This window comes from Ursus maritimus, unplaced genomic scaffold (genome assembly GCF_017311325.1).
Source record: "Ursus maritimus isolate PB19 unplaced genomic scaffold, ASM1731132v1 scaffold_14, whole genome shotgun sequence".
NCBI classification, from domain to species: Eukaryota; Metazoa; Chordata; class Mammalia; order Carnivora; family Ursidae; genus Ursus; species Ursus maritimus.
The window spans coordinates 54009532-54024546 of record NW_024423786.1 but is presented as its reverse complement, the minus strand read 5'-3'; the positions used below and the strand labels follow the sequence as shown (position 1 = coordinate 54024546).

The following is a 15015-nucleotide window of genomic DNA, read 5'->3' as shown; positions in this document are numbered from 1 at the left end:
CCCCCCCCCCCAATGATTCCCACTGGGCTCTTCTGTCGGGCTGGGACCCTGTTGCAGTTAATGGACCCATGTTGATACATTCTCAGTAAGCAAAGTCCACAATTTATTCCGATTTCCTCAGTTTCCCCCAGTGTCCCTTTTCCGTCCCAGGACCCTGTCCCATGATCCTATATGACCCGGAGTTGTCATGTCTCCTTGGGCTCCTCCAGGCTGGGACAGTTTCTCAGACTTCTCTGGGTTTTGAGCTCCTTGACAGTGGCGCGGAGGACGGGGCAGGGGTTTTGTAGGAAGCCCCTTCCTTGGATTTGTCTGGGGTTTTTCTCGTGGTGAGACTGGGGGGATGAGTTTGGGGAGGAAGGCCCCCAAGCAAAGTGCCCTTCTGACACCATCTCGGGGGGGCGTGCTGTCACCATAGCTTGTCACTGCGGACGTTGGCCTTGGTCCCCTGGCTGAGGTGGGCGGTCAGGTGTCTCCCCTGCAAAGTCACTCTTCCCAGTTTCCATGCTCTTCTGTTCGGGAGGAAGTCACCATGCCTGGCCCGCATTCCAGGGCCCTCTGATCCCTCAGCCCCGGATTGCCTTGTGCCCAGTGGGCCTGTGGCTGTATCTGAGGCTGGGCCCTGGCATCCCAGAGCCTCCAGGGTGGCTGCTGGCCAGCCGTGAAGGGCCTGCAGCCCCTGAAGGAGCTGTGGAGGTAGGCGAGCCCAGCCCCTTGTCCACGGTGGACATGAGTTAGGGTGGATGAGGCCTCACTTTGGGCTATGGCCTGGGAATTGGGGCCTGACCCCAGACCCAGAGCTTCCAGCCTCCCAGCATGGGGGTCAGGGCTATTGGCCCCCAGAGCATGAGGGCAGAAGGACCCACGGTGTTGGTGGCCCTGCAGCCATGGGTAACAGCAGACTGAGGTCTGTCCAGCTGAGAACCCGAGGCCCTAGGGGTCTCTGTGCCTTTCAGACCATGTGCTGGTGGGCTTGGCCCACGCCTAGCGTGGGAACAGCTTGCACGGAGATAGTTACTAGTGATGAGGGAGACATGTGGTCCCATGAACACAGGAGTGAAAGGTGGAGGCCAGCAGTTTGCCGCCTAGAGCCCCCACTGTCCGTGGAAGTGAAAAGATCCCTCAGCCGCCATGAAATCTGGGAAATGCACCTCGCACCTTGAAGCTGCTGTGTTAGTCTCCCTGCGCTGTTGTAATGGAGAACCGCAGACGTAGTGACTTAAAGCAGCACGTGCTGATGATGTCCGACCTGGAGGCCAGAAACCCCACCTGGGTCTCACTGGGCTGCTGTCAGGGTGTGGGCAGGGTGGGCTTCTCCTGGAGGCTCTGGGCAGAATCCGTTCTTCGCCTTTCCAGCTCCTGGAGGCCCCACATTCCCCGCCTAATGGCCCCTTCCTCCATCTGCACGGTGTGCCTGTGTGGCCTCTACTGCTGTTGTAATGTCTCTTTCTCTGACTCTGACCCTCCTGCTCCGCTCTTGTGACAACACTGGGCCCGCCAGGTAATCCGGGATCCCCCCCCGCCCCCGCACCCCCTAGAGTCCCTTTTGCTGTGGAAGGGAGCGTGGCCACATATGCAGGGATTAGGACCTGGACACGTTGGGGGCTGTGACTCTGCCAGCTACAGCTCCCCGGAGGGGTTCCAGAGTCATCGGATCCTCAGACGTGAGCCTTGCTGATGGCAGGTGCTAGCAGGGCTGTGGAGCAGGGAAGGCTTCAGCTGCACAGGTGGGAGAGCCCCCGGCAGTTTACCTCTCCCAGAGGGTGTGTGCAGCCCGAGGTCCAGCAATCCCACAGCTCGCTGTTGTTTTCAACCCAGGGCCTGACCTGTTAAAAGACAGTGAGATCTGTTTAATGGGGTCATGCCCAGGAATCTTAAAAACCAGAGAAAAATAAGAGAAAATTCCAGCCTACATTGCACGCTGTGAGAGGTGTTGGTGAAGCTTTTATGTGGAGAAAGTTTGTGGAACTGCATTTAATAAAGCCACAGCCCTGTGGGGCGAGCTGCCCTGGCCAGGGGGACAGGCCATAGGGGACACTGGAGTCTTGGGTGGCAGGCATATGAAGGCACAAAGGTGGGGGTGAGGGTGGGGATCCGGGAGATTTTGTGCTGTCAGGAGCTCAGGTGTCTGGAGAGGTGGGGGCAGGGAGGGTGGGAGAGTCAAGGTAGTGGCCATAGCCTGGATCGTCAAAAGTCGGGAGTCTTGTCCTTCGTCCATTCAGTGAGTGTTGGGGGTCTCTGTGCCCAACTGTAAAGTCAGTGGTTGGGACCTTGTCCTCCGTGGGATCTTGGCTCTGTGCAGTCCCTGCTATGCTCTCTCTGCGTGCTTTCTGCCTGCTGGGGGCGTGGGTGGTAGCCACTGGGCATTGGTGTTGTCCCTGTGACTTTCCTCCTTGGAGGGGTGCCTTTCTGGCTTTAGGGGTTTGGAGGAGGCAGAACTTCTCATAAGCCTCTCAGTAGCCGCCTGTACCTTAAGGTTTCCAGAAGCTTCTTTGGTTTAATTTGATCGTTTCATGGAGCCTCTTACTTCCTCCACTACTGATTTTTAGGAGCTGAGCTTAAAAAGGGCAGTCATGGGAAGACTTTAATGGGGAAAGTGCTTATAACTATGGATTTCAGTGTTCTTGCAAATTGGTAAGGAATTGGAAATGTCTGAATGAAGGCAAGAGTCCTTGGGCTACGTGCAGCTGTTCAGAGTAGAATTTGGACTTAAGGTTCAAGCATGTAGTCAATTTAGTTAATCGTGCTTTTATTTTGTGCATTTTAGGAACCGTCACCATTGCTGAGACCTGATAGAAACCCCTGCCAGTTACCAGGGCACCTCTCATCACGGCCTTGGCTACAACCGGGTCTTTGAAGTAAGTACTTGGGCTCCTGGGCCCAGGTGGCCACAGGCCACGGCCCCTCCCATGATTGCACGCACTGCGGTGGGAGAAGGGGGCTCCTGTTTGGTCCCGAGTTCAGGGGTGTCCAGGGTCCAGGCTGAGGAGCCTAGAACCCCCTCTGAGGTTTGTTCTGTGGGCTGTTTCTTCTTTAGTCCATGTGCTGACGTTTGTGCTCTGGTCCTTCAGTGTCTGATGCCTGGGCCACGCTTCACATTGTGCATTTTGGGGGATGCTGGGATCACCTGGGTGGAGCTGTCCCGTCTGTGTCATGTGGATCAGGTGGGCTCATCAAGGGGCGTTTTCACCCCATCCGTGCCCTACAGGAAATAGCGACCAGTCACAGTGGAGTGGTGGCGGGGATCTTTAAGAATGGAGAATTATTTTTAAAACGCCTTTAAAAGAATCTCATTGCCCAGCTGTTCTGGGTTTTAAGGATGTCCACTTTGTCCTGTACTTTTCTTTAATCTTTTTTTTTTAAAAGATTTTATTTTTTATTTGTCAGAGAGAGAGAGAGAGCGCACACGCACAAGCAGGGGGAGCAGTAGAGGCCGAGGGAGAAGCAGGCTCCCCGCTGAGCAGGGAGTCCCATGTGGGACTCGATTCCAGGACCCTGAGATCATGACCTGAGCTGAAGACAGATGCTTAACCGAGCCGCCATACTTTTCTAATAAATGGGGGGGACAAAGGGTTTTAAAGAGGTAGCCTCTGATGGCAGTCCAAGGCTATGGCTCATAGGAAGAGAGGGCACAACCTAATCACTCCCCGGCTCCCATCCCTGGGTGGGGTGGCGGGGGAGGGGTGACCTCCATGGAGGGTTGGTCAGTGTGGGACGCACAGTTCTGTGTGCTCCCTGGCCATTCCACATTGGCTGCTCCCGGTGGCCTGAGAATCGTGTTCAGTGTTGATCTCCAAGGCCACACGGCTAATTGGGCTAAGCATGGGCTGAATTGTGGCCTTCTCTGTTCTGCCATGATTTAGGAACTCAGGGAGATGGGCAGTGGAACTTTGGTGCCCCTTTAGGAGGGGTGAAGTCACGGTTTTGATTCTTAAAGGGTAGACTTCAGGCATCTGGTTCTGGGGTCAGCAAACTGTGGTCTACAGACCAACCCGGCCCACTGCCTGTTTCTGTGAGTCAGCTGTTATTAGCACACAGCATTCATTGACACGTCGTCTCTGTCAGCTTCTTCCTCACAATGGTAGCATGGAATGAGCCGTTGTGATAGAGACTATGTGACTGCCAAGGCGAGAGTATTTACTGTGTGGTCCTGTACAGAAAAGGTGCGCCGCCCTTGACCCAGGTTCGTTTGTTGCTCACTGGGGCTGGATGGTTTGCAAATGGTCTGTTCTGACTGTGCCTCCTAAGACATTGATTGCTTTTATCCTTAAACCTAGTGCTTTGTTGTAAGGCAACCAGATCTCTAAAACTTGGCTGTTCTCTTCGTACCCAGATCAATGTGACATGTTCTGTGTGCGTAGCTTCCCCCATGCGGCTAGATGAACCTTTAGCGGTCCCACACTGCGGTCATCTTGACCTGTCCTCTGCCTCCATCAGTCCATTTTACAGCCGAAGAAACTGGGCGCCACGACTGGAAGGTGCGAGGAGGCTCTCTGGCAGAGGGGAAGACGTGAATGGCACTCGTGGCTCCTTCTCCAAAAGGCCTGGGACATTCAAGATCAGAGTCCTTGAGACAGACCAGACCGGTTCACGGTGGCCTGGCAGGACCCTAGCAGGCCGCTGTGGACTTTGTAAAAAATTCATTCTTATGCAGACATAATTCACATACCATAATAGTCACCCTTTAAAGTGTACGATTCAGTGATTTAGTATGTTGCACAGACATCCAACTGTCACCACTGCCTAATTCCAGAGTGTTTTATCACCCCAAGAAGAAACCCATCTTGTAATGTACATTAAGCAGTCACCCCCTCCCCACTTCCCCAGCCCCCGGCCCCCACGAGCCCCCTTCCCGTCGTGGAGGAGCCTGTTGTGGACGTGTCACACACGTGGACTCACACGCCGTGGGGCCTTCTGTGTCTGGTTCCCTCTCTGAGCGTCGTGGGCTCGGGGTCCGTCCTTGGGGCAGGTGCCTCCGTGCCTGGCCCCTGTCCGTGACCAAGGGACGTGCCTGCGCGTGGAGGGACACGCTGTGTGTAGCATTCATCCGTCGATGGACTCTTAGGTTCTTTCCACTTTGGGGGTATTATGAACAATGCTGCTGTGAACATTCACATACAAGTTCCTGTGCAGACGTATGTTTTGCTTTTCTTGGGGGGATGCCTCGCGTCGAATTGCTGGGTCACGGGCCCCTCTACGCTTTGCCCTCTGAGTTACTGCCACCCTGCTTCCGCAGCGGCCGTGCCCAGGCCTGCCAGCGCCGATGTGGGGTTGCAGGGTGACGTTGTCTGTGGGGGTCACACGTCCAGACACAGCTTCTGTTTACATGGCTCCCGCCTCTGGCTGCCCCCCCCGCAGATCTAACACCGCGGCCGGAGGAGGCCGGCTCTCCCCGCTCCGTGGCCCCGGGCGCTGATCCACGTCTGATTAGACTGAGGGGAGAACAGGGGTTGCAGACCCCTGTTTATAGCTCCGTCCCGTTTCCGATTTTCTAGAAAGCGCTTCTGAGTGAGCGTGGGCAGATGGGCTCCTCTCCCCGCCATGCAGCGAGCGGCAGGCTTCAGGTTGGAGGGAGGTGATGACTCTTCCTTCTTTCTTTGCATGATGGCTTTTTCACATGGCACTTGCAGCAGACTGAACAGTGCTTCCCGAAGGTGCCCACACCCCACTCCCGGGAACCTGTGACTGCGTTCCCTCTTGGCATCTGGGATTACGTGAAGGCCCTGAGATGGGAGATGATACTGAATCATCCAGGGCCCTGATGTCAACACAAGGGTCATCATGAGAGGGAGGCAGAGGGTCAGAGTCCGAGAGCTGGGCAGACCCCGCACTGCAGGTAGTGAGGGGGGAGGAGGGGCTGCGGGCCAGGGATAAGGCCCCTCTGGAAGTCAGAATAGGCAGGGAAGTTCCAGAAAGAACACAGCTGACATGCCATCCAGGACAGCCTTCCGGCCTCCAGAAGGATAAGGTAATAAAGTTATGAGGTTTTAACCCTTAGGCTTGGGTGATGTGTTACCGCAACTGTAGAAATGAGCGCACGGGGTTATGGGCGATTCTTCCCTTGGGCTTCTCGGACTTCGTATGTCTCTCAAATAAACGTTAGGCTAGTCCTTGGTCTGCTGCTCGTGGCTCCCCGCCTCTTCAGTGCCCGAAAACCTGGTCCAGCTATGCCGCCTTCCTCACGGCTCTTGACCTTGCATTTCTTACTTGGCCCTGGCCTCCTGCTTTCCCGCCTCTGGGAGACACTCTGCCTGCTTTGTCCCCTTGTGTGTCTGTGACCATTTCAGGCCGGCCGGTTTGGCGGGAGCAAGTCTGGCGTCTTCTCTGGGCTGTACCCGGTGCTTCTGCCCACGGCCTGCCCTCGTGAGCTGTCCTTCTGGGCCGCCTGCTCCCACTGGCCCATTTCTCCTGCTGCTCGGAGGGCCGGCACAAAAAGCTCCCCCAGCTGTGGTGCCACGGGCCACAGGCCGAGGGTTCTGTGCCACTGGGGTCGGCAGGTGGTTGTTCCCCCACCTTGCGGGCTCCACGAGGTCAGGGGTTGTGCCTGTGCCTTCTAGAGAACGTGGGGCATAGTCGATGCTCCTGGTGGAGGAGGAGGACATGGAGGACGTTGTACTCTGTCTTCCTTGCTGCGCATGGACCACATGCAGAGGAGTCCGGCCCTTGTGGAGCTGCTTGTGGGACACGGCCACAGCGAGGGATGGGGCTCTTGTGTCACCTCTGCGGTAGGCTCTGTGTCCACCGCTGGTGAAGATGTAGAGGCTCCTCCCGGGACCTGCTCCTGCTCTGGGGCCCCTCTGCTGTCATCCCCACCTGGGAGCTGTGCTTTGCTGGCAGAAGCCATACGGTGGTGGGAGCAGGGAGCCCATGGCTGGGCTAGGAGGTTCGAGCTTCATGCAGTGGCCAGACTGCCTGGGACGGGGACTGGCGGGAGCAGGTGGAGGTGAGGGGCCAGGATAGAGAGCTAGGGGAGAGATGCCCCCTTGGGGCAGGGGATGGGCCTCCCTGAGAAGGACTGGGGTCCTCAGGGAACTTTCAGACCTCGTGTCATGGAGCCCCTAATACTTTCCAAGACAAGTGTAGAATATTTCTCAAGGTTGTACTTCCCTCATGGTTAACCTTCCTTTGCTCAGAGGACGTACTTTCCAGCGTCCTGAACGTCAAAACCTCGAAGATACGGGTCCCGCCCATTTCATTTCGGGAAAATGTCTGCCATTGGGCCTGATAATCCCTGGGGGTCAGTCTCTGAGCCCGTAGGTCAGAAAACCAGGCTGACGCCTGGGCAGGGCAGTCCTCTCATCTCTGATTCTGGTTTCCATACGGATGGACAGGCTGGGCGCTGGCTGAGCGGCTGTCGCCTGGCGCTGGGAGGCCCATCCCTCAGGCGTTTCTCGCCCACTCTCCGGGGCGGCTCTTGTGGCTCAGTGCACCCCCACTGTCAGGATCTGGGGGGCTTCTGCCCCAGGGTTGGAGTCCAGATATGGGGAGAGCCTTCTCCTGAAGAGGTGGTGCTGTGGTGGGGGTGGGAAGGACGGCCACCCAGCTGGGCAGTGTGGTGCCCGTGGTAGTGGAGAACTCCTCAGGGTGGCCGGAGTGTCGCATCCCCAGCTCCTGTGTCCCTGCATTTGAAGGCTATCCCAGGTCAGGTGCCAGTGTAGTTCAGCTTCCCTGGGCCCAGAGCCCAGCAGGTAGCCCCGGTCAGCCTGGCCCGAAGTCTCTGCTCTTGTGACACATCCCTGGGCGGACAGTGTTCCTCTTCCGGGTGTGGGGAGGAGCTGCTGGGATTGCCTGGGACAGCCGGGGGACTACCGCCACATGCTGTGATCGTTGGTCCCAGGTGATGGGCTGCAGGTGAGCATCAGGTCAGGAAACAAAGGACCTTAAAAAATTAAGAGCTTTCTTGAGCTATAATTCACATGCTTGCAGTCCACCCATTTGGAGTGTGTGCTTGAGTGCTGCTCTTAGCCTCAAAATGAGGAGCAGAGATAGGGATGCTTTCTTTTCCTGTTCAAGATTTTGCGGGCCGGGTCAGGTGAGTCGTGGGGGGGAACCCACCAAGAGGCAGCCCTTCCTGTTAAAGCATATACCTGGTGGACACCCCCGCTGGCTCTGGCTTCAGGATGCTGCCCAGTCTCTGCACAGGTGGTGGGGCCTGGCTCAGGTGTGGGGGAGCAGCAAGGATGGAGGGGAGCCCCCAGCCCGGCCCAGGCCTGCGCCTCGTGCATGCTGAGCATGTGGCTGGAAGTTGAGCGACACTCAGATCGAACAGACCGAGGACATGAGGGCTCCGGGGTGCCCATTGTGTGAGGTGGCCATGGCTCACACAGCCCAGGGAGTCTCATGGGCCGGGGGAGGGGGAGGGGGCGGTCACGTTCATGGAAATGCCGAAGAGCTTTTTGGGAACACGTTCGCCTGATCTCGCGAGAGCTTCCCTGGCTGCTGGAACAAACGGCCGCGAACCTGGTGGCTTCATTTTCTTCCACTTCTGGGAGGCCACGAGTGTGAGTGAGTCCTGCGGGCTAAACGCAAGGCACTGGGAGGGCGGCTCCTTCGCAGATGTCAGGGCAGAACTGACTTTCGTGATTTTTTTCAGCATCAGAGGACTGCCTGCTCTCCCTGGTTAGGGGCTCCTTCCTCGAATCCATCCAGCCTCTGCTCCCCCATCGCGTCTCTCCTCTCTCCCTCTTGTGAGGATCCAGGATCATCCCCATCCTTAATTCATCTCACCTGCAAAGTCCCTTTTGCAGCAGAAGGGGGCATAGTCAGAGGTCTCGGGGATTAGGACTTGGCTGTCTGGGGCGGTGCATTCTCCCGCTCACCACTATCTTGTCCAAACCAGCCTCTCCCACCTGCCGCGCCCTCCATCTCCCCCTTCCCTGCACTTGATTCCTCCTTCCTCGCCCTTGGCAAGTTTTGTTGCCTCTGTCCTCGAAATGCATCCAGTCCCCTCCTCCTCACCACTGTGGTCCTGAGCTCTGCCCTTGTCTGCCAGCTTCCATGCTGGCCCTGCGCAGCCAGGCCCGACGGCAGAGCCTGTGGGACCCAGGGCCAAGCGAAACCCCAATGCCCCTCATTCTAAAATGGAAGAAATTCAAGAGGGTGACAGCCAGGCATTAAACACGGGCCGGCGCTGACTGCTGGGGTCTTTTGCCCCGACGAGGCCGGCCCTACCTGCGGTTCGTTTCCCACAGCCAGAGGGGGCTTTCTCAGGATGTAAATGGGATCTGTGTCCTTGCTCTAAACTTCCAGTGGCTTCCCGGTCAACCCACGCAGCACACACTCCACCACGGAGCCTGCTCGGCGGCCTGGCCCCCACTGTGCCTCACGGTCTGCGCCCCTTTTCCCGGCCACTGCCAACATCCTTTCCTCTGTCTGGAGTTTTCTCTCGCCCCAGACCTCTGTGTGACTTGCACCCCCTTCGTATTCGATATTAAATTTGAGTCAAACAGCCCCCTGCCGCCCGGTGCTGCCCCGTCATGCTGACTTTATCTGTCTTTGAAGTTCTCACTCGCCATTCTGTGACGTGTTCAGCTCCTGACTTGGCTGCTTCTGGCTCCAGAACTTAAGACCTCCTGTTCCTGGGTGGCCCTGGGGTTGGCTCAGCCAAGGAGGATCCCCAGCACCCCACGGCCTGCGCAGGGTCCGCGAGGGCCAGTGCAGAGTGGATACACCCTGGCTTCGCGCCTTCAGAGCTGCCGAGCGTGAGGAGTTCTGTGCGAGTTTGTCAGCGTGGAATGGAAAGAGATCCAGAGATTGTTGAAAATAAAATCCCCTCCTTGCTCCCCCCCAACAGCGCGCCTTTCTCCCTGGAGGAACGGTCTTCTTCCCGGTGTGGAAGACCGAAAGGGGTCCCTGATGGAGGGTGCGCCTGGCTGCAGCCCGGCGGGCCAGCGGGCAGGGGCGCAGGCCCCGATGGGAAGCAACGTGGGAAGGGCCTGGCGGGCAGCAAGTGTCCGTGTCCGCCGCGCTCGCTTTTGCTGTACTTCCACACGTGTCTGTATTTCAACAAAGCATCTCGGCGTGCATCACAGGCATCACGACTGCACCCCTAAGTAACACAGCGACATCCTGAACATGAACCGCCGTTTCCTAGTGTCACGCGGCATCCCGCCCGTGTTCACATTTCCCCCCTTGTCCCCACGTGTCTTCACGAAGAGTGCGTCTTCCACGCATGGGGCGCCGACGTCTCTGGGTGCCTGCTCTTGTTTCTCCAAGGGCAGAACTTTCTTCCTCTTTCCTTCTTGCAGCCCTCCACCCACCTCTCCCTCTTTCTAACGGGGGTGGGTAGTTAGCAGCCTTACGGAACTATAATTCACACACAGAGTTTGCCCACTGAACGGGTACAGTCCCATGGTCTCTAGTGTGTTCCCGGAGTCGCGTGACCGTCACCACGGTCAGTTTCAGAACATTTCCATCACCCCATGAAGAAACCCTAGACCTCAGCCCTCTGTGTCTGGTTCCTTCCCTGAGCGCATGGGTTTGGGGTCCGTCCCCAGGGCAGTGCATGTCGGTGCCTCACTTCTGTTCGTGGCCGAGTGATGTGCCTGTGGGTGGGGGACACGCCGTGTGCATCTGTTGGTCCGTCGATGGACACTTGGGTTGTTTCTACCTTTCGGCCGTTGTTGACAATGTTGCTGTGAACCTGGATGCACACGTTTTTGTGTGGACACATGTTTTCATTTCTCTTGGGCCTATTTCTACGAGTAGAAATGGGTCATCTGGTAATTCTAGGTGTAAATTGCACTGTTCTCCTCAGCGACTGCCCCATTTTCCGTGACCCCCACCAGCCGTGTGTCAGGGTTCTGATTTCTCCACATCCTCCCCAGCACTAGTTGTCTGTTTTTCTTTCTTTCTTTTTTTTTTTTTTAAAAGACCATCCTGGGGTGGGGGGGTGAAGCGTTTCTCGTCACGGTTTTGGTTTGCATGTCCCTGATGGCTAATCACGTCATTGTCATTTCGTGTGCTTGTTGGCCATGTGTGTATTTTCTTTGGAGAAATGTCTGAGCTCTTTGCCCACTTTTAAACTGGCCCGTTTGTCTTTTTATTATTCCATTGTGAATGTGCCCACTTTTTGACGTGCCACTGACCTGTGAAGAGCACAGTGGTCTTTCCGGACTGACCTGCACGGTCCCTCAGGGGGTGCTCACTTGGTCCTCTGCCCCCGCTGTGTTTCCAATAAACTGGGAAGTTGGCCCAGGGCTGCTGTTCGCTGAGATTCCTTTCTCATTTCTTAAGTGTGTACACGTATGATTTTTTATTTGCCTTCCTTCAGAAAACGTGTCAAGGGTATGGAGTGTTGGGATTATAAACCATTTTAATTTTCTTCTATATATTTACCTACTCAAAACCTTCATTTCAAAAGGCACAAATAAGGCCGAGGAAAAATCACACATAATCCGCCGCTGAGCTGCATCTCGGTGATGCCGGTGGTTGGAGTAAAGCATGTCTGGCTCGCGCGCATGTGCAGAAAACCCACCTGCTGTCTTATCATCTGCTCTTTCCACCTCCTAGATGGAAAACTCATCTCTGCATCGTGATTTTTGATGCGTGAGGGAGCGTGTGTGGGCAGGACCCTGGGCTGCCCTGGCTCTGGCTGGGATGAGCTGGTCCTGGGGAGGTGGTGGGCGTACCACACGGTGCCATATCCCCCCGCTGGCACCGGGTGGCAGACGGGCCAGAGGCAGCCCCCACTGGAGGTGACACTGCTTGTCCCGAGGCGCTCAGAGGAGCCTGTGCACCCTCCCCTGTAGGCCACACGTGAGCTAGCCTGGGGGGAGAAGCAGCCAGCTGGCCAGGACCGGCCAGGCCAAAGATGGGAGCTGTTGAGTGTGGGGACTCAGGCCCTGCCACCTACCTGCATGTGGCCTGGGCACATAATGTCCCCTGAGGCCTCAGTGAGCTGTGCAAAATGAGCTGATTGTGTGGAGTGGACGAGTCACCCACATCAGTCACATACAACAGGGCTGGGGACTGTTATGTGCTCACCTGCCCGTTGCCAGCCAACCTGGGCACTGTCCACAGCGGGCTGAGGGCTTAGGACCAGGGGCTGCGACCAGGTGATCATGTCCAGCCGCAGGCGGGGTTCCTCATCCACACAAGACGGGTGGTCAGCGGGGTCCCCCGGGGGCTCATTGCACTGTGCTGTGGGTGTGGAAAATCCTGGGGGGTGGCAGGGAGTGGGGTGGGAGTGGCAGGGTTGGGGGAGGCAAGGAGTGGGGTGGCAGGGTAGGGGAGTGGGGTGGTGGGAGGCTAGTGGGGGGTGGCAGGAGTGGAGTGGCAGAGGAAGGCCGATGAGAGCAACTGCAGCTTATCCTCTTTGAGTTCAAGCTGGTGTCTCATGTCTCATCTGAGGTCCCTGCCTAGGGTGGTCTCCCCACCACCCTGCCCTTCTGTGGCTCCCTCCACAACTGACAGCCCAGCTCAGTCCACGCTGATGTTCTAGGAGTGTCAGAGTCAAGGTCATCCCCCCAGACCATGAGCTCCCCCAGGACAGACACTGTGTCCTGTTGCCAGCCGCATAGGCCATAAGCGAGCCCCACGTGGTGGCATCTGGGCTGGAGGGGAGAGGGCAGGGGGCTGGGGTGGGGATGTAGGCTAGGGGGCTGGGTTGGGAAGGCATGGTGGTCAGTCCCAGGGACTGGTCAGGGCGCTCTGATGGGGCAGCCTCCTGGGTGGGCAGCCTGGCTGTGGCCTGGGTCCTGTGGTCCCTGCTGCTCTGGAGGGAGGTCGGTGACAACCCCTTTCCCTTTATGAAGCTGTGTTTTCATGGGAGTTCCTTGTGATCCCATGCAGAGCTGTTGTCACACTGTCCCGCACTGCCATGCACACTCCCGTTTTGTGGCCACTCCACAAGGCGAGGCCTTGGGATTTGCTGTGTACATGGGGCAGAGGGCCATGGTGGGGTCCTAGCCCAGGATGGTGATGACCCCCCGTGTCAGGACCCTCAGGAGCCCTTACTGGCAGGCAGTCTGTCATCAGAGCATGGCCTTAGTGCTGTCCCCCTGGTCCCAGCCCCTTCACCGCAGATGGGGAATGGGGTATCAATACCACCATCAGTCCACCCCCAGCAGGGTCTGGAAGGGGTGTCTGGGTCTCCCAGCACCTACCCAGCTGATAGTGCAGGCCTTAGCAGCGATTTCTGGGCTCATGCTGCCCTCTAGTGCCTGCCAGGGGGAGTGCCTTTGGGGAGGCTGCGGCCACATCTAGGCGACTTGGAAGCCCCCTCCCAGGGCCGGTGGTCTTCCTGCACTTCAGAGGAAGTTGGGTTTGGCTAATTGTCTTCCGGGTTCTCAGGTCTGTATGCACTTGGCTTCCGACCTTTTCCAAGGGACCCTTCCCCAGAGTCTGTCCCCAAGCCCCTCCCAGCTTGGGATGGGCCACCGACTGCCTCGCTGGGTCCTCTTAACTCCTGGATCAGGAGGGGGCCACTGCAGCGTGTGGCCGCCTCTCCAAGAGGAGCCTGATGCCCAGCCTCTCTCCGGGCGCCTATGGTGAATCTCGGAGCCAGCATATCAGCCACACTCTCGGCTCCTACGCAGAAACTTCCAGGCTTGGTTGCAGCTGAGGGTGACACTCTCACACACAGCCTCATTCACCTTCGAAAGCCGCCACCGGCTGCTGTCAGTGTGGGTATCCGGCTCCGAAGTAGATGCGTTGATTTGAAGCTGATGCCAGTGGACCTAGATAAGACGTCCCCGATAAGGAAAGCTTTTATTTCTCAGGGCCCCTGGTTTGAAATTAGTACTCCGGCTTCCAGTATTGCGTTGGCTTGGAGAACTAGGGCGCCTCTGTTTTTAATTAGTTGCAGTCATTTTGGTTTTTTGTGCCAGTGCGGGGAGATGGAGTCTGCTCCCAGGCTCCTCTCCGGCCCCAGCTTAGCTGCGTGGCCCCTGCCTTTGTCTTCCCGAGGCCGTGGGTATTGTTAGCATGTCTGGACCGGTGGCGGCACTGACGCGCTCATGCTCTCTTGTCCTCCCCTCACAGGTGTGACAGCCTCTCCGTGGCAGCCATGGGGTCTGAGGATCATGGGGCCCAGAACCCGAGCTGTAAAATCATGACGTTTCGCCCAACCATGGAAGAATTTAAGGACTTCAACAAATACGTGGCTTACATCGAGTCCCAGGGAGCCCACCGGGCAGGCCTGGCCAAGGTGGGTGACGCCCCAGGCCCAGCGCCGCCTTCCACCAGCCCGGCCCTGTGCGTGCCCTGGGGCCCCGGGCCTGGCGTGGCTGTGCTTGTGTCCACTGAGCCGCCCTGATCTCGTTGTCAGAAAATGTTACGGAGTTCTTCCTGTGTGCCAGGCTCTGTTGTAGGCCTGGCACGCAGACATGAGCCCCGCAGCCCCTTTCCCTGCGGGAGCCGATGGCTGAGGCCAGCCCCAGGGGCAGTGGGCGCCTAGGGCCTTGTGGCGGCAACACGCAGTGAGGCTCATCCCGCGGCGGGGCGGCGGACAGCGGCGAGAGGGCGTCGAGAGTCGGGGAAGGCTTCCGGGGAGACCGGCACCCGTGAACCGTGTCTCTTCCCATGATGTGTCGCTCGTGCGCATGTCCGTGTGAGTGCGTGGTGATAGCAAACAGACAAGTGCAGCCCGTGTGCAGTTTACCAAGAACGGTCCATGGGAAGCCGCGTGCGTGGCGCCGCTCTCCAGATCATCTGGACGGTTTGTAACCTGCTTGTTGTGTGGCCTAGTGGCTGCCGGTGTGCTTAGCTCTTTCTCTAAGGTGCCTGGTTCTCTGTTCTTAAAACTGAGGGGTCAATGAACCTTTTCCACAAAGAGCCAGGTAGCAAATATTGTCAGCGTTGCGGGCGGGGCGGTCTCTGTCCCACCACTCAGCCCCGCCACCTCAGCGACCTGTGAGCCGGTAGGTGTGGCTGTGTGCCAATAAAACTTTATGCACACCGAAATGTGAATTTCGTGGGACTTTCACTGGTCCCGAAACATTTTTTTTGTTGTTGTTTTTTTCCCCTAACCATTTGAAAAGGAAAAAAACAACACCCCATATTCTTGGCTCGCGGGGC

General features: G+C 57.4%; 1 protein-coding gene across 8 annotated transcripts in view; it reads left to right on the top strand.

The window, feature by feature from the left end:
- The window catches only part of KDM4B (lysine demethylase 4B), a 135793-nt gene that overhangs the window by 31696 nt on the left and 89082 nt on the right, over positions 1-15015 (top strand). For all 8 annotated transcript variants that reach the window (XM_040629523.1, XM_040629522.1, XM_040629521.1 and 5 more), the window contains exons 2-3: positions 2765-2855; positions 13981-14146. In XM_040629523.1, coding sequence (XP_040485457.1) covers positions 14006-14146 — 141 coding nt within the window. In that variant the 5' untranslated portion in view covers positions 2765-2855; positions 13981-14005. The remainder of the gene's footprint in view (positions 1-2764; positions 2856-13980; positions 14147-15015) is intronic.